General features: G+C 49.3%; 5 protein-coding genes across 5 annotated transcripts in view; 3 read left to right on the forward strand and 2 right to left on the reverse strand.

Annotated features, from left to right (window-relative positions):
* The window catches only part of ETH_00006065 (DNA polymerase I, putative), a gene marked incomplete at both ends in the record, with an annotated part of 4,877 nt that extends 2,744 nt beyond the window's left edge, over nucleotides 1-2,133 (forward strand). The window contains 4 exons of the mRNA XM_013376148.1: nucleotides 745-873; nucleotides 1,239-1,428; nucleotides 1,639-1,777; nucleotides 1,947-2,133. Coding sequence (XP_013231602.1) covers nucleotides 745-873; nucleotides 1,239-1,428; nucleotides 1,639-1,777; nucleotides 1,947-2,133 — 645 coding nt within the window. The remainder of the gene's footprint in view (nucleotides 1-744; nucleotides 874-1,238; nucleotides 1,429-1,638; nucleotides 1,778-1,946) is intronic.
* A 1,280-nt stretch (nucleotides 2,134-3,413) lies between these two features.
* On the reverse strand, nucleotides 3,414-7,823 carry ETH_00006070 (uncharacterized protein; the record flags this gene model as incomplete). The annotated part of the gene is made up of 9 exons (XM_013376149.1): nucleotides 3,414-3,704; nucleotides 4,338-4,544; nucleotides 4,921-5,046; nucleotides 5,358-5,520; nucleotides 5,823-6,047; nucleotides 6,183-6,286; nucleotides 6,480-6,893; nucleotides 7,021-7,227; nucleotides 7,425-7,823. 9 exons carry the CDS (start codon nucleotides 7,821-7,823, stop codon nucleotides 3,414-3,416), a joined length of 2,136 nt encoding a protein of 711 aa, XP_013231603.1.
* Nucleotides 7,824-8,548: 725 nt separating this feature from the next.
* Nucleotides 8,549-10,036, reverse strand: ETH_00006075 (uncharacterized protein; the record flags this gene model as incomplete). The annotated part of the gene is made up of 9 exons (XM_013376150.1): nucleotides 8,549-8,673; nucleotides 8,732-8,778; nucleotides 8,834-8,925; nucleotides 8,983-9,158; nucleotides 9,217-9,276; nucleotides 9,332-9,377; nucleotides 9,434-9,536; nucleotides 9,596-9,818; nucleotides 9,883-10,036. 9 exons carry the CDS (start codon nucleotides 10,034-10,036, stop codon nucleotides 8,549-8,551), a joined length of 1,026 nt encoding a protein of 341 aa, XP_013231604.1.
* Nucleotides 10,037-11,508: 1,472 nt separating this feature from the next.
* On the forward strand, nucleotides 11,509-15,914 carry ETH_00006080 (histone deacetylase interacting domain-containing protein, putative; the record flags this gene model as incomplete). The annotated part of the gene is made up of 7 exons (XM_013376151.1): nucleotides 11,509-12,201; nucleotides 12,352-12,772; nucleotides 12,844-13,298; nucleotides 13,836-14,078; nucleotides 14,272-14,507; nucleotides 14,771-15,038; nucleotides 15,645-15,914. The coding sequence occupies 7 exons, from the start codon at nucleotides 11,509-11,511 to the stop codon at nucleotides 15,912-15,914; spliced, it is 2,586 nt and encodes an 861-aa protein (XP_013231605.1).
* Nucleotides 15,915-16,137: 223 nt separating this feature from the next.
* The window catches only part of ETH_00006085 (uncharacterized protein), a gene marked incomplete at both ends in the record, with an annotated part of 2,261 nt that continues 2,168 nt past the window's right edge, over nucleotides 16,138-16,230 (forward strand). Inside the window, one exon of the mRNA XM_013376152.1 lies at nucleotides 16,138-16,148. Within this exon, the coding sequence (XP_013231606.1) occupies nucleotides 16,138-16,148 (11 nt within the window). The remainder of the gene's footprint in view (nucleotides 16,149-16,230) is intronic.

Here is a 16,230-nt window from a genome sequence, read left to right on the forward strand (position 1 = left end):
TAAACTCTAAACCCTAAATTTTAAGCCCGAAGAGCTGAGCGCTGAACCCTATGCCGTGGACACTTCGCCCAAAAGACTGCGTGCCGCGTTTGTGTAGCTTGAGCAGTCCGCCTCGGGTTTAGGGTTTGGGGTCTAGGGTTTAGGGTTTAGGGTTTAGGGTTTGCGGCTTGCGGTGGCAAGGGTTTACTGTCGGTGGAACCAAACCCGAACGGTGACAGGACGTTTATCTTCTTGCAACTGCAATTTGCAAACAGTTCCGAGAGAAGCTCTTTTGACTTTGAGGTGTACGTACACCTCAGGGGGGTGTACGTACACCCCAGCGGGGTGTACGTACACCTCAGCGCCGGGGGCCCCCGCGGTAGACCTGAAGCTGCGATGCAGAACAGCTTTTGTTCCCACAAACCCTAAAACGGAGGTTCTCGTTTCCGCGGACTTCGCGCAAATCGAAATGAGGGTTTTGGTCAGGCTCGCAGCGCCTGCAGCCTGGCCCTGGGGTCTAGAGTTTGGGGTTTAGGGTTTAGGGTTAAGGGTTTAGGGCTTGCGGGTCCCAGCTCACTTCTGCTCTTTGCTGCCAAGGGCACACATTCACTCCCTTCCGAGCAACCATGCACCTACATGAACCACAATCTAGGGTTTAGGGTTTGGGGTTCAGGGATTGGGGTTTAGGGCATAGTTTAGGGTTTAGGGTTTAGGGTTTAGGGTTTAGGGTTTAGGGTTTAGGGTTTAGGGTTTTCGCTTGTGCAGGCGCATTTTTGCGGCCCTGGACGCTTGAGTGGGCTTTTTGCAAAAAGGGAAAAAGACGTCTACAAAGAAATGGCAGCAGAATTCACCAAAGTCCAGGTCGAGCAGGTTACGCCTCAACTCAGAAACAGCGTCAGCACTAGGGTTTAGGGTTTAGGGTTTAGGGTTTGGGGTTTAGGGTTTAAGCCTTGGGGTTCAGGGTTTGGTTTCTGGCTGTGGGCAGTTCGGTGCGCTGATGATGCAATAACTTCCCCTTCAGGGTTTGGGGTTTAGGGTTTAGGGGTTAGGGTTTAAGGTTTAGGGTTTAGGGTTTAGGGTTAAGGCGCTAGGGTTTTTCGCATCTGTGGTGACCATTTGATTTTCAGCTGTCGCTGCACTGGCGAGTGCGCAGCACTTGGCACTTGGCGTCAACAAAAACGAAAAGATTGAATTTGCAATTTTAATTAATTAAAACAATTATTAAAACAAATTAAAACTTCTTTTCCAGTTTGCTGCAGGCCAAAGTGGTTTGCCTCTCGCTGCTGTACGGCGGCGGGCTGCAGCCAATTTGCCAGCAGCTTTCCGTGGGGCCCGAAGAAGCCCAAAAGATTCGCCAGCAATTTTCTTCTTCTTTTCCAGAAGTTTCAAAATTCGCAAAAGACGCCATTCAAAACGCGAGAAAACACGGATTCCTCACCACCCTCGCAGGTCTGGCTCTAGGGTTTAGGGTTTAGGGTTTAGAGTTTCGGATTTAGGCCTCAGGGTTTAAGGTTTAAGGTTTAGCTTTAGGGTTTTGGGTTTAGGGTTTAAGCTTCCGGGTTCCAGGTTCCGGGTTTCGCGCTTCGGGTTCCGGGTTTCGGGTTCAGGGTTTAGGGTTTAGGGTTTAGGGTTTAGGGTTTAGGGTTTGTGGGTGTTCAGGCCGCCGTCGCCGCGTGGGTGCGGATTTGCGGGAAAGTTCTTCTTTGCAGCGGCAGGCGGTGAATTACATAATTCAGGGGAGCGCGAGTGACGTAATAAAGCGGGCGATGCTGCGGGTCCAGCGGGCTTTCCAGGCGAGGTGAGTGAAGTTGAACGGGGTGGAAAGGGAGGTTTCCGCGGGGCTTTTTGCGGGGTTTTGGGGACTTTTAAATGGAAAATATCCACCAGATTGGAGTTCTAATTGCAAATTCCCCGAGTTTCGGATTTAAAAGCCTGTTTCCGGAGTGTTCAACATTCTGGGCGCTCAGCAACTTCTGCGCGCGACCCCGCCTGCTGCTTTCCCTACACGACGAGATCATCGTCGAGTGCCGCAACGAAGAAAAAGAAAGAGTCAAATTCATTTTGAAACGCGAAATGGAAAGCGCAATGAAGCTCTCCGTGCCGCTGGCCGTGGTCGTGAAGACCGGGCCGAGCTGGGGCGATCTCGACGAATGAGACCAGAAAACGCAAATAAAATGCGAATCCGAAGTTGAATCCGAAGTTAAATTGTTGTTTTGTTAATCTATAATGACTTTTAAATGCTTATTTGTGGACAATATCGACAAATGAAGGAAGAAGGCGCGCCGGTCGGCGCTGGATTCTGCCCAGCGTGCATGTGTGGCCTTGCAATGGATCAACTCAGGTGAATCTTTTGAACTCATTAAGACCCAAATCACTTTTATAGAAGCCATTGGGTTTATATTTGCGCAGTAGTGGCTTCTTGGAGACGGCAGAAGCCCTAGATTCCTCAAAGAAACGCTGTTGCCTCTCAAAGCGAACTTTCGCTTATTCACTTCTTTTTTGCATGGAGCTTAGATAAGTAGTTTAATAAAATAAAACATTCAATGCAGAAGAAGCGGCAGCACTCAGCGCTATTTGATTTTGTCAAAAAGTGATTAGATAAGTCAGCCAGGAAGCCCGAAAAGGCCTGAAAAGGAAAAGGCAGTCTTTGCGTTAGTTGAACTAGCTCGAACAACTACTTGAACGGAACAAAAAATGAAATTACCGAAACAAACCAATTAATGAAATTAAATACAAATACAAATACAACAAACTTTCCAACTCTGTTTCGCGTACATGGAGTTGTGCATTGCCTTGCCGGGTGGCAGCTGAAGCTAGGGAGAGACTTGATATTAAATTTATTTCAGCTTTTGTTTGTTCAGCTGATCCTATCATTTTGGCTGAGATTAACTTTAAGCAAATAAATGGCATTAACTCGGTAAATTCGACGCAGCGAGTGGAGCAGCATTCGCTTTGAGACTTCGAAGTCTTCTTATTTGCAAAGTGAGAAAGTGGATTTCAAGGTGTTCAGCACAGAGTGGAAATAGATTGAATACGAATTGAATTCACAAACAACTAATTTGTAGCTCCTCTTTGCTGCGTTCCGAATTAGCGAATTTATAACTGAGGTTTCTCCTCAGTTCACAAGTTTTGCAACTTGAATGTTCTGCAAGAGGAGGTGATTTGGGCTTGGACCTAAGGTCTGTTCCAGCCAGTCCAAGCCTGTTTTGATAAATTCATCTCAATAAGCCGTAAAATTTACTTTGGTATATTTTATTTCTCTTTTTATGCATGTCAGGTTGAGGTTAAGCGCCCAGTCTTTCCCTGCACAGCCTAACTTGTTCATGAACGCGATGCAGATAGCAACCAATTAGCAAATTAGTAGAATTAACGCATCAGAAAACTAGAAGCAAAACAAAAAAACAAATTAAAAAGCTGAGTCGAAGCATTTCAAGTTAGTCTTTTGTTTCCCTTTTGCTAAGGCTCGTATCGAACGCGTTTTTGAGTTTCGTGTGAACTCTCGTTGCTGCCTTTCGTTCTGTGACTGTTCCTCGCTTTAGCCGGGAGCTTGGAGTTAAATAGTTGCTGTTGTTGCTGACTAAATCTGGAGTTTTGTCTTTAGTTATTGGCGGCAGCAAAGAGGCTGCAGTGGACTCGACGGAGTCCGCCGGGAAGTAATCTGAAGAGGAAATGCCTTTCATCAGCTCCAGGCGGTGCCGACTCATCAAGTTCCGCAAATGCTCCACCTGAAGGCGCCAATTGAAAAAGTTTAAAGAAAAATAATTTATTTATTTAAAATCTTCCGAAATTTCAACAAAGGCGGGGCCGTTTGCCGGGAAGCTGATCGGTCAAATGCGCGCATTGAAATGCGGAAGACGAAAGCAGGTAGCAAGCCGACTGAAGTGATGAGCAGCCCATGGAAATAATGCTGTTTGAAATTCAAAAATAAAAGGTAAATTACAAATTCAGAAGCTTACAAATCAAGAGGCTTAAATAAGCCGGCAAGTTTTAACTTAAAAGGTAAATCTAAATTAGATGTTCGAGAAAACGCACGTGGCTTAATTGAAAACCAAAAGTTGTTTACGAGCAAAGATTGCCATGAAGAGCGCGCATCTTTTAATTTTAAAAATAAAATTGTACTTCACATGAATATATTCGAATAACACACTGAAATAGCAGCAATTGACTTCATATTAGCTTTGTTCTTTTATTTGCAAGAAGGTGGCTCGCTGTTGTTTCGTCTTTGTCTTTCGCCTTTCCATTTGCCAGTCGAGAAGGATATCAACAAGAATTTAATCTTTAAAATTTATTTTTAAAACAATTTGAAAGTTGTTTATAATTAATGTGTCAAGTTGCTTGCCTGTTGGCCCGCTACTTACTTTCGTGTTGCTGGCGGCGAGTTCGTCTTTGAGGCTTTGAATTGTCTGATCTTTGGCCTTTATTGTTTCTCTCACTTTAATTTCGACTTTTTCCATTCTGTTGTTTTCTTTTATTTTCATTTCTTTTATTTGTTCGTTTGCTGCCGCCAGTTTGCTGCTCAAGTCGTCCAGGGTTTGGCGCTGCGTCTCCAGTCGCTGGCACTGCTCCTGAGAAGACAGAAGCCGGTTGCCGATTGTGTTTTAAGACAGTTTTGCCCCTTTTTATTCTTTTCTATTTCTTTTACTTCGAATTTCCCATCTAAATCTACATTTTCCGTTTATTTCAGTGTTTTACTTCGAACTTTTGCTTGTTGATCTCCCACTCCGTCTGGAGCTTCTCGTTTTTCCTTTCCCGTTCGCTTTCCAGCGCCTGGTGTTGTGCGAAGGGAATCAGAGGAATCCACGCATCTAAAGTTCAATTTTAATGCAATTTTTGTTTTAAATGAACCAACTTAATCCGCTCAAGCAGCAAAAGCACTATTTGAAGGGCTTTCTTGTGCAGCAACTCCGACTTCACCTTCACTTTGGCTTTCAGGAACCTCACCTGCGCCTTGCCGCTGACTTCGTCAAGTGCAGTCTGCAGCTCCTTCTGCATTTTGTCTTTCAGTTCCGCTTCGGTTTCCAAACGAGAAATATATATCTCCAAACTCAGACGCTTTTCGTTTGCAGCCTCCACGCGAACGCAGCCATGAAACTGATGAGTGCAACTTTTGTCTCAGTTTTGAAAAAGTGCCCATCACAGCCTCATTTGTCTCAGTTTTAAAACTACTTATCATAGCTCTATTGAAATAGTCTTTTTCCACCAACACAAGGGAAAGTAAATGCCCTAAAGTCGCGTATTCTTGCATGTTCAGAAGCAGTTGCAGCTGCGCCTAAGTGCTTTCCGTTCAAGACTGAACTGCACTTGATCTAGGTCACGGAAACTCAATTTAAAAGAAAAATGAAAGCTTGTGAGGCTCTTGCAGCTGAATATTGGCGTACTTTTAATTCTGCTTCCAACTTGTCTTTTTCGTTCGCCAATTCTTGTTTGGTCTTCTCGAAATTGGCCTGAGCAGCAGCAAGGGCTTCGTTGCACTGGCCTTCCAGGCGGCTCTGCGCCTCCACTTGCTCTTCACTCAGCCGCTCCAGCAAATGTTTTATTTTCCTATTTGATTAAGTAAAAACAAAACAAAGCCATTTGTATAGAAATAAGACCGAGTAGTTAGACCCCAGCGCGCGTCTTCGTCCCCCAAAGCTCAAACACATAAACGGGTTTAAGGAACTCCCCGCGGCAGCCGGCAGCTCAACGGCCACTTCAGGCCAAAAGTCGAAAACAACGTAAATAAATTAAATTCAGCTTTGTTTCTTTCCGCCCACACGCCAGTGTTTTGCTCTTTTTGTTCAAACCCTGACCTCCACACTCTGGCTGCAGGCGTTTCCGCTCCCGTTTCTGCGCTGATGACTCACTTGTGGCACTCCGCCTCCATTTCTTTTTTCGCCGTTTCCACTGCCTCTTTAACGGCTGCAGCTTTGGCGGCTTCCATTTTGATCAGAAGTTCTTTTTCTTTCGCCTTTGCAGAATCCTCCGCCTGCCGAACTTCGGCTGCGTGGCTTTGCCGCAGGCGTTCCATTTCCGCCACGAACTGGTTCGCCACTTCCTTGCAGCGCTGCTGCTCCTGTTCTCGCGCTTTTCTGAGCTCAAATGGAGGCCAAAAACAATTAAAAAGTCCTCAATTTGTTCCTTTTAAGTTCTGTAAACAGTGCTGTCTTTAGTGCCTCTTGCTGAAAATGCAGCTTTCCAGGGAAAAGATGAAATTCGTGACGAACGTGATTTCGCCCTGGAGAGACTTCTTGCCGTTTTTTATCTCCGACTCCCACTTCGCCGCTTCTTCTCGATGTTTTGCCACTAAAAGTTCCTTTTCTCTCCTCATCTGTTTGCGTTAACACATCTACGCAGCGACAGAGTGAGCAAGTCCGTTGTACCAAAGAAAGAGCAGCTGGATGAACTAAAATCATGTCTGTTGCATCAAAGAAGGAGCAGCTGGAGGAACTAAATAATTAATATGCCTTTATGGCGCTAATTTCCGCACTATGGCTTCTTTTCAAGTTCCTCTGTCCCCTCACTTCGGCCTCGAAACGTTCTTGCATCTCCCGAACTTCCTGTCTGTGTTGGCTTCGCTCAGCCTCAAACGCCTCCTCCATTTGCCTCGCCACTAGCGCCTTCTGCGAGGCCAGCTCTTGTTCCAGCTGGCTTTTCATCTGAGGCGTTTCAAAAGCAGCGTCAGAGAAACGGGTTTGTTCACTTTTGAGTCGACGTGGGAGAAAATGTGAACGTTTCAAATGTGGAGCTGTGAGACGAAGGCCCAGTGCAGAACTAACGCGACCCACGTCATTTGCTACTTTTTTCATCTTCTCCTCTAGACAACGCTTCTCATTTCTGTGTTTGTCCAGCAGCCTCTGGATTTCAGGCTCCAGACCCTTTATTGTTATTTCTTTTATCTCCTGAGCCCGGTCGCGCTCCCACGCGTCCCGGCGGGCCTGAAGTTTTTCCGAAATGCCATTTGCCCAACAAGCGCATGAGCTTTTGCAGTGGGGAAAAGTCTACGACTGGCCGCCACAGACGCCACTTAGACAGGAGAAGGAGTCCCACCGTAGTTGGGCTCACCTTTTCACCGGAGAGAAAAGCTTTCCTTTGACGCTCCAGTTCCTTTCCGTACTGTTTGTGCAGTTCTGCAGTTTTAGCACTAAATCTTCTCCCAAGCTCGCGCATCTCATCTGCGAGACGTTGATAGCGAGAAGCCATCTCTTTCTTTTCATCCTGTAGCTGACACAACAATTCCTGTTGCCTTGCGGACTGTCGCTCGTACTTTTCCTGCGGAGATCACCATCGGAATGTTCCGGTGCGCGACTCTCCACCTTTTTCAGAGACTAATGGGTTGTGTCGTGCTGTTCTTTGCTAGTACCGGTTTATTTCGAGCTGAATTGGACAGCCAATTCGTCTTGCAATATCATTCGCAACATAACGCTATTCTACTGGAAAGCCAAGGAGCAAAATTTCCATCTGCCTACAGTTGTCCTCGTCAATTCTTCCTGCAGCTGTAACTGTAACTGCCTACGAAGCCGTTCTCCTTGAAGTTTCTCTCTGTCACGAAGCTCCCGTAAGGCTTTGAGGTTGTGTTCCTTGTCCTCGAGCTCGACTTCCAGAGTCGATATTCTGGACAGCAGGTTTGCATTTCTTGTCGAATCGACAGAGGGATGCGTTTGTCGTAGGCTTTGCGCTTCACAAGCTAGGGAGTTCGATGCCGTTTGATCAAGAAATGTCAGAAAGTCAAGTATTCTATCTTCAGACGGCACGGCTGGACACTCAGCATCAAGGCTATCCTTAGCGTCCGGATGATCTGTACTTTGTAACGTGCCTACAGTCCCAACCCCACATGTCACTGCAGATACAGGTGTGTTGATCGTCATGATTCATGCCCTGCACACAAAATCGTTCTTCTCTGTCTTAAAATCATGGCCAAGATGGAAACTGTTCCACGTCTAACCGACTAAATAACGTAAGGAACGTGATTTAAATAAAAAAATAGGTTATATTCGGGGAATCGTTTTGTTGAAAGAATGTCAAAGAAAAGGGTCCAAATGCCGGAAGCCCCGGTGAAACGAAGTTGGGAGCAAATGATCCCTGAATAATTATGCATAAAAGAAAGAAAATTATCAAAAAAAGCCATACAGGTGAATTCTGTAAGCGTTTGCGTCCGGATGAAGATATTTGTACTCTGCCTGCATTTTCGGCTCATCGGGCTCGAGCGAAGCCACCACCCGCCGCGATGATCTGAATTGTGCAGAAAGGAGTGATGCCAAAGAATTTAAGGGTCCCGGCAATGGAAAAGAACAAAGTATTTTATCAGTGCAATAAATGTTTCTGTCTGCTGTTATTTAACTTTCAAAGAGGTGACCCCCTGCATTCCTGCTACTGGCACCCGACGCAGTGACCTGCAACCATGCTGCACAAATTATACCTACCGCCATAAAGCTAAAGTATTAATGTAAGGATACTTGACATTGATTAACTATTTGCCTCGGACTAGATCCAGCACGTATCCAAACGACAACGGAACGCTCATGTCAACAAAGCCGCGATGCAGCATGAAAAAACATTAAAGTTGGAAAACTCAACAACGAGTAGTTATAGCTTATGCATCTGTGCAGCACAGGCCGGCGCCCCTCGCTGGGGTCGCGGATCCGGCGGAAACAAGCGCTGTGCCGAGAGAGAGCTTCCGAGCTACGTGGAATCCACCGTTGTAGAGTTCTAGCTTGGCTGATGAAACATGAAATTAGAATCTCAGCAATGTGAGATGCTAGCAGAATAAGCTTACTGCATAGATGATAGCCATCAGCACAAGACTCAGCAGCCTCGTCCTTGCTGAAGTCGGGAGTAAGGACCGTATAGGATTGCTGAAAGCTACGATAATACTCACTTGCAGTTGGTGCAACCGATGTGAAGGTATGAGGGCTCAATGCCACCTAGTGCAACGGAAGCCTCGGCTTGTATGTGGTCACGGCCAACAGCCTGAAAGCGACGCATTTGTCTCTATTCTCTGTGTCAAAATCGAACAATGACACCTACGTATGAGAACATGCGGAACTCGTCAAGAAGCATTGGCATGTCACAGACGTTCTCGGCGTACGGGGCACCACCGACGAAAAGAGGGAGGTCATTGGTCTTGGTGGAGCCCTCAGTGACGAGAGAAGAATCGAGGATTCCGTCAACATAGAGCCTCATCCGGTTTTGATGGCGCACAACTATGAAGACAGGCCATAGGTTTCCGAAGATGTGCAGTGGTAATCTCGACTCGCTTACCGCCAAGGTGATACCACTGATGAGGGCGAAGTCTTGAGTTGCTTTGCATCTCATTGCCAGCTGAAGGTCGATATAGTCTTTGCTGTTTGGATTGTGCTGAGTTTTTGAGCCCTACGTGCTGCGCTGCCAGTAGTGCCGAGGACGACTTTGACACGTCCATCCTGTTGAGCGTTCGATATAGAAGGTCTCAGAAGAATAAGGAACAAAGATTACTTACACGAGGGTTCACAAGGAGGGCTGGGGAGGCCTCCTGAACGTCCTCACGCATGGTTCCCTTGTGCATGATGGGGCAGAACTGGTCATGCAAGTCGTTGATGGATCTGTTACATGGAATTTGTTTCCGTTCTCTATGTTGAAAAATGCTTGAATTGAAACTAACCTCGATTTGGCATCCTCAAGAAGATACACGAAGAAGGTGTATGAGAAGTCAGCAGACTTGAAGCTCTCCGAGCTTGGGACATACACATAGTTGTTGCGGAACAAGCCAGAGCTTCCAACGCCACCAATGCCAGCTGCAGCCATAACTTCGCCGGATCCGTGATTCTTTTTGCCACTCGTGTCAAGAGGGCGGGACTCGTCGAAGGTCAGGTGAACCTCCATGCCTAAAGAACAAATTGAATTACAGAATGATGCTGCGTGGCTTCAAGAGGTTGCTGCTACTCTTACCATATGGGCGAGCATCAGGCATCAAAATCTTCTCCGCATTGTGCAGGCACAGTGCAGTTTCGACGGCAACATCGCAGACTGGGCTGTTCGCCGCGAAGGGCTCAGCACTGGCGCCCAGAAGGGAGAAGCAGACGATGGGGATGAATTGCCTCATGGTTACTTGGAATATATTTGAATACCACAGGCAGATGGCTAAAATGTTTTCCCAAATACGAGAATTTGCGAATGTTGTTGGTCAGCTGGTTTGCGAGTGTTCCAGCTTCACCGTACATACACCTGAAGGGCACGCCAGTTCGCACTGCTGTATCGCCAGTCCTGTGATGATGATCCAACATCAAATCGCCACTTCTATTTGCCAATTCAGATAGTAATTCATTTGAAAGTGCTAGTAAGCTGAATAAGCTAAAACAGTTCTTCTCGATGAACTTGCACGACTAATCGACTCCCCATGTTCGAGAATCAGAAGGACCAAGTACTGCCGTCTGTGAAGTTAGACTGCAGAATGTCGGGATTGTGAAAGTCTCCTACAATCCGAAGTTTCTTGAAGAAAAAGAAAGTCCTAATGACTTATGTTTGTCTCTGAAGGTTCCAAACTCAACTTAAATACGCATTAGCTCTGCTGCCTCCACAAGTCTAGTCAGCACATAATTAGATTGAAACGATACTTTAGGACCTCTGTCGGCTCAGGGCTACGTCGCTATGACATTACGTCCAATATGTTAAACATGCTCGTGCAGTTGGCGCATCCTGCCTGAGCCTCACATAGCGTCGGCACACCACTTGGTTGGTTGAGTAATACTGGTTCAAACGGTAGCTGTTCGCCTGCTGAGTCGGCAAGCTTTGAAAATTCAACAATTAATTTTTGCAACGTTTGAACCATCCTGTAATCTACGGGCTTGTACGTGAGCCGTTTCGAGGCAGCTTGCTTGCACAGGGCCTCCCCGGTTCGTTTGACTCAGGATAAACATTTAGCCGCCCAGGGACGCCGATTCCCTCAATCTCCACGTCTTACAGAAAATACGAGTAAAGAATCGCCAAAGCAGCTTTTACTTACATCATTTGGCTCCGTTGCTGTAGGCTGTGGTTCTCAATCACCCCCAGCGCTCCTGGTGGGGCTCGGCGCTAGGTCACACCACACCCGTGTAGGATTCTCCATTGTTCTACGTCTAGCTCGATATTTTATCTTCTTATGCTCATTTGCGTCTCGTAAACACGTGGAATGCAGATTTTTGCGGCTCTTCTCCCGAGAACTGGTTTCCCTCACTAATGCTCCAGGATCTGGAAGGATGCTGTCTGACTCGTGAAAATCAATGGGCGTCGAATTTGGCATTCTTTCATCATGCTGTGTTTATTCTAGTGAGCTAAGAGGCTGAAGGGAGTCGGGCTAAGGCGGTGGATTCGCGCGCGTCGAAGCCGCATCGCTCATCAGTAGTCGCCTGCCACTGTCGCGTCGTGCCAGCGGCTGTCTGGGGCAAAAGCGCCGCACAGTTTGCCTGTGAGCGCACAACGCCGTAGTAGCGGGTCTTTGGGAGCTGACGAAAGCCTTATTTACCACTGTTGAGGGTCCAAGACTTCGCGGGTGATGGTTGCTGTGTCCGGATGCAAGGCCTGAGCAGCAGGGAGAAAATGGAAACTCCAGCCGCGGAAAAGCAGGCTGCACCGAGCGAGCCGTTGTCTTCCAGCTCTCCTCCTTCCGACGATTTGGCTGCTTCGCCGCAGTCTTTGCCGTGCAGAGATGATTCGCCTCCCGTGAGCGCGGAAGGGGCTCAGGGGCCTCCGCAAGCAGCCAGTCCCGACCAAGCGACGAGCGACGACTTCCACTTGATGTGGAGCGAACTCGAGGCTTACTTGACGAAACGCTTTGCCGGGGGGCCGCAGAGTCTGGTTTGCCTCCGACGCGTGCTGGATCAGGTCAAGCGCCAGCGACTGCGGGTGGAAGAGCTCGCTTTCCTGATTGGCCATTCGTTTCCGGACGCGCCGGATGTGTCGCTGTGCATGTCTCTCTTCTTTCCCGACCGAACTTTGATTCACGCGGGCAACCCCGCTGCAGCCATGTGCATTCTTATTCAGAACATGGCGCCCGAGAAGTACGCGATCTTCAACAGCATTCTCAAGAGCTGCATGGCCCAGAAGACACAGCGCGGAAGCCGCGACATTTTGCTGCACCGCATGCAGCTTTTGTTCAGAGGCCACCCCCTCGTAATTCGCGCCATAAGGAAACTCTTGGTGCAGCAGTTCTGCATCGAGAAGAACGACGGAGTCATACGGAAAGATCAAGCTCTTGAACTGACGAAGCCATTCGACGACGAGCCCGTTCAGGTCTGCTTCGCCACTTCCCGCCCAAGTTGCCGGGCGTTCTTCACTAGCACTTGCGCATTTGTCCAATCCCTGCTGCTGCTGCTGCTGGCTGGGTTGGGACAGGGCCGGCGACGTGCTGCTGCTGCTGGTGGCTTTGCTGTTGCTGCTCAGGTTCACTCCGTGTATCGCCTGGCTTACCAAGTTGGGCTTTCAGGCGGCTGCGTCGAGCGCGCAAGAGCCCTTGCGTCTACAGTTCTTCATTTAGTTCGAATGTTTCTGTCGAAAAGGCTGGCGTTTGCGTCGCTGAGCGACGAGCTCGACCTCGCTTTCGCGGCCTTTCCCTCTTGGTTTCACGTCGCCGGCGACATCAAGCGCCTCGTTTTGACCATTCAAAAGGAAGATTTCCAAACGGGAAAGGAAATAGAACACCTCGTGAAGCTCCTCGCCGCGAGAAATGGCAAGTCGCCTGCCCTTGCAAGAGGCAAATGGAAACAGGCTGCCCTAGAGCAGCTCAGAGCCTTTCTGCTGCTTCCCCTGTTTCTTTGGCGGGTTCATTGCAGAAAGCAGTATTCCTTTAGTGGCTGTTCTCAAAGTGAAAGCAGCAGCTTCAGGTTTCAGCTGGAGAGTGCGGCTTTGCTGGTGTTTGTTTCGCTCTGCTTTCAGCTGCAGCTTGTCAAGACTATCGCGTTTCGCTGCGCCATTTATGCGACTTGTTTTTAAACGGAGTTTTGAATCAGTCTGTCACTTTGCGGCTCGAAGTGGACCACTTGATTGCGAGAGCCGAGAAGGGCGAAATCTCCTCTTCCCTCGCAATGCAGCGAATTGCATCTCTTCTTTCCCGCTATCCTGACTGCACTGAAAAGCTGGGAGTGTTGCTGAGGCTGTTTCGCGATATTGGAGCCAGCAGGCTGAAGGAAGAGGAGGAAGGCGAGCAGAAGACGAAGCCGGAGAAGGCTCAGGAACGCGCCGCAGCCAGTGAAGTAGACCCACTCACTGGCGACTCAGCAGATAACGCAATTAATTTGAATCAAGAAAGCAAAAGTGATCTGATAATGAACGCCAATGGACTTGCGCACGTCAAAACTGAAACGCCAACTACAGACTCGAGTGCTGCCGCGGTGAGTTCTTGCAACACTTTTCAGGTTTTGAAACGGTTATTCCGCCGCATTCGTTTGTCCTGTTTCGCTTCAAAATAACACAAAAATTAAAATGGCAATTCAGGAACGCATTAAATTTGAAATAGTTGTCTCCTTTTGCTGCTACGTAGCACTGGCGAGCCGCTGCCGTTTGCAGCTATGGATTCCAGTTCAAGTTTGCACAGTGTTTGTGGCTGGCATTGGAAGATATAATATTACTCATATTTGTGTTTTGAGCGTTCATATATATATTTGCGTGTTTATACTGATAGAAAAATGCATAGTTATATGCCTATTTCACAGGCATAAGCTCACACGCATGCTTTTTGTGCACGTGTGCCTGTCTGCATATATGCAGTCGGGAATATATGTGTTAATAAATAAATACATAAATGCACCTTCAAATGTAGACACATACACGCAGCCTTTCTTTGCAAAGACTCCTTAGCACGAATGCATGCGCGTTGGGCAGCGGAAAAGTGGTGAAGTCGTTTTCTTGAATTCTCCTTTTGCGAGCAGTTAGTGAACGGCACTGGAAACTCCACCGATTGTGATTCTTCTTTGTCTGCAAAGGAAGAAAAGGATTTTTCTGAAGAAGTGAAGACTCTAGCAGCAGCTGCTGCCGATTTGTTGTCTCGAAATATATCGCCCTGCCGCTTCCGCAGCCAGGAGCTGATGATTCAGCTCATGAGCTACAAGTGGCTGCAGCCGCTCTACGGAGTGCTGGATGACTGGAACGCAGGGAGGCTTTTCAAAGATGACGTGAGCGTCTGAATTGTTGTTTACAACATTCTCAGTTTGCGAAATCCAGACTGAAGAGTGAAAGTCGTGGAGCGCGTGTGGCGGCGAGGGTGCCCGTGTTGGCGAAAGCGGGTGCGGCCGCCGCTGTCCGCCTCCCACTCTGCGAGTGTACTTGCAAGAAAGTTGCACGTTGTGTCTGCACTGATGCACTTAGGCTTTTTCTGCGCTGGAGGCGGCCGCTGCGGGCTCGGCGCGCGGGCGGGAGGCGCTGCGGCGGCTGGTGGTGGTGCTGGAGGCGCAGAAGGCCGGGGGGCCCTCGCGGCCGCCTTTGACTCGCCAGCAATACGACGCTTTGCCCCGAAACGGCTCCTACAGGAAGTTGCCGGAAGAGTGGCCGGCGTCGGCGTGCAGCGGCAGAGACGGGCTGGCGTGGCAAGTGCTGAACGACAGGTGGGCAGTGCGCGGTGCAGCGGCCACTTGGGCCGCGATCTTTCCGTTTTTCCCGGAGAGGTTGAAGCAAATGGATGAGAACTGCCGCTTTTGGCGTGCAAGTTGCACGCGCGCGGCGCTGATCCCGCGCTGCGCTGCTGGCAGCTGCTGGCCCGCAGTTTCGCGGAGCGGCTGAGCTGGCCGTTCGCCGCTTGCTTCCGCGTTGTTTCTCTTTCGTTTTTGCTTTTAAATTTGAAAATGTTCTGCTTCGTGGGGAGACGCAGGTGGGCGCTGTTCCCGGACAGCTCGGAGAGCCAGGCGCGGTACATGAACCGCCACGAAGAGGCGCTGCTGAACCTCGCGGACTCGCGCTACGAATGGGACTTGCGCGTCTCCTCGCTGGAGTCTTGTTTGAAAAGAGTGGAGCAAATTGGAAAGGCGCTCGCGCGTTTCCCCGCGGCGCAGCGCAGGCTCTGCACAGTCCGGCCCTCCGTCTTCAAGCAGATTCACCTTTCTTGCCTGCGGCGGATCTTCGGGCCCAACACTGAACAAGTGCCATTTCCCTTCACTTCCTTTCTCCTCTAGTTGTTTCCTGTGCATTTTGGTGTTTGTTTTGTCTGTTCAGTTTTTAGGGCTGGGGAGGCCAGAAGGTCCTGCTGTTAGTTGAAGAGTTCTGCGTTTCCTTGTTTAAATTCGCGTTCATTTAGTGCTCGTTGTTAAGTGCTTTTCGCTTTCTTTGCCGTTCAAACTGCCACTCTTTGTTGCCTTGCTTCCCTCCTCGCGTACACTGCCGTTCCCGGACTTGTGCATGTCTTCACTTCCGTTGCCCCCTCTGTACACAACTTGTAACACCTACCACATACATAACAGCTGCAGTAGATAACAACACAATGGCCATAACAAAAGCAACAAAATGCCAATAAACACGTAACGCCCACACTGTAAGCAGCAGAATCAGTACCTGCAAGCAGCAGAACTGCCACTATGCCACAATAGGTGACGTAAGCAGCGGAACACCAGAGTGCACCGCGCAGCAGCTGCAGCAGCTGCAGCAGCTGCAGCACAAGCAGCACTTGGCAACGCGCAACAGCTGCAGCACTAGCGCCCCGCAGCGGCTGCAGCAGAGGCAGCAACTTCAGCGCAAGCCTCTGCGTGCAGGTGCTCGCCTGCGTGTGCGCGGCGCCGCTGGAGTCGCTGGAAATGGTGCGCAGCACGCTGCAGTGCAAGTTGCTGCAGTGGCGGGCCATGGGGGAGCTGCTGGGGGCCTACTGGACTTCGCTGGAGCAGCCGCACTACGGGGGCGCCGTGGACTTCAGAAAAAGATTCCTCGCAGACAAGCGAGGCGCTGCGGAGGCGGAGGAGCTCCGCGCTGCAGACGGCAGAGACCCCAGGACCAAGGCCGCCAGACTCGCCAAAAACGAGGCCTAGCAGCAGCAGCAGCAGCGGCGGCAGCAGCGGCAGCAGCAGCGGCAGCAGCAGCGGCGGCGGACGGCGGGGGGAAGCGTTTTGGGGGGTTGTGCTGCAGAGCTGCTGGGCGGCGAAGGGAAGGTCTGAGCACGGGAAACGGCCTTTTGGGTGTCGCGGGAGTTTGGGTTCAAGTTGGCTTTGGCTTCGCGTTTGCTGCTTGCTGCCTCTGAGTCCGATCATTTGAATGAAAGACAAGTAATTCAAAGCAAAGTTCATTTGCTCTGCAGTTCACTCGAACCATTTGCTGCTGCTGCTGGGCGGAGAGCCGCAGCGCCAG

The sequence above is a fragment of the Eimeria tenella genome, genomic scaffold (assembly GCF_000499545.2).
Source record: "Eimeria tenella Houghton genomic scaffold, Eth_scaff32, whole genome shotgun sequence".
In the NCBI taxonomy this organism is placed as follows: domain Eukaryota; phylum Apicomplexa; class Conoidasida; order Eucoccidiorida; family Eimeriidae; genus Eimeria; species Eimeria tenella.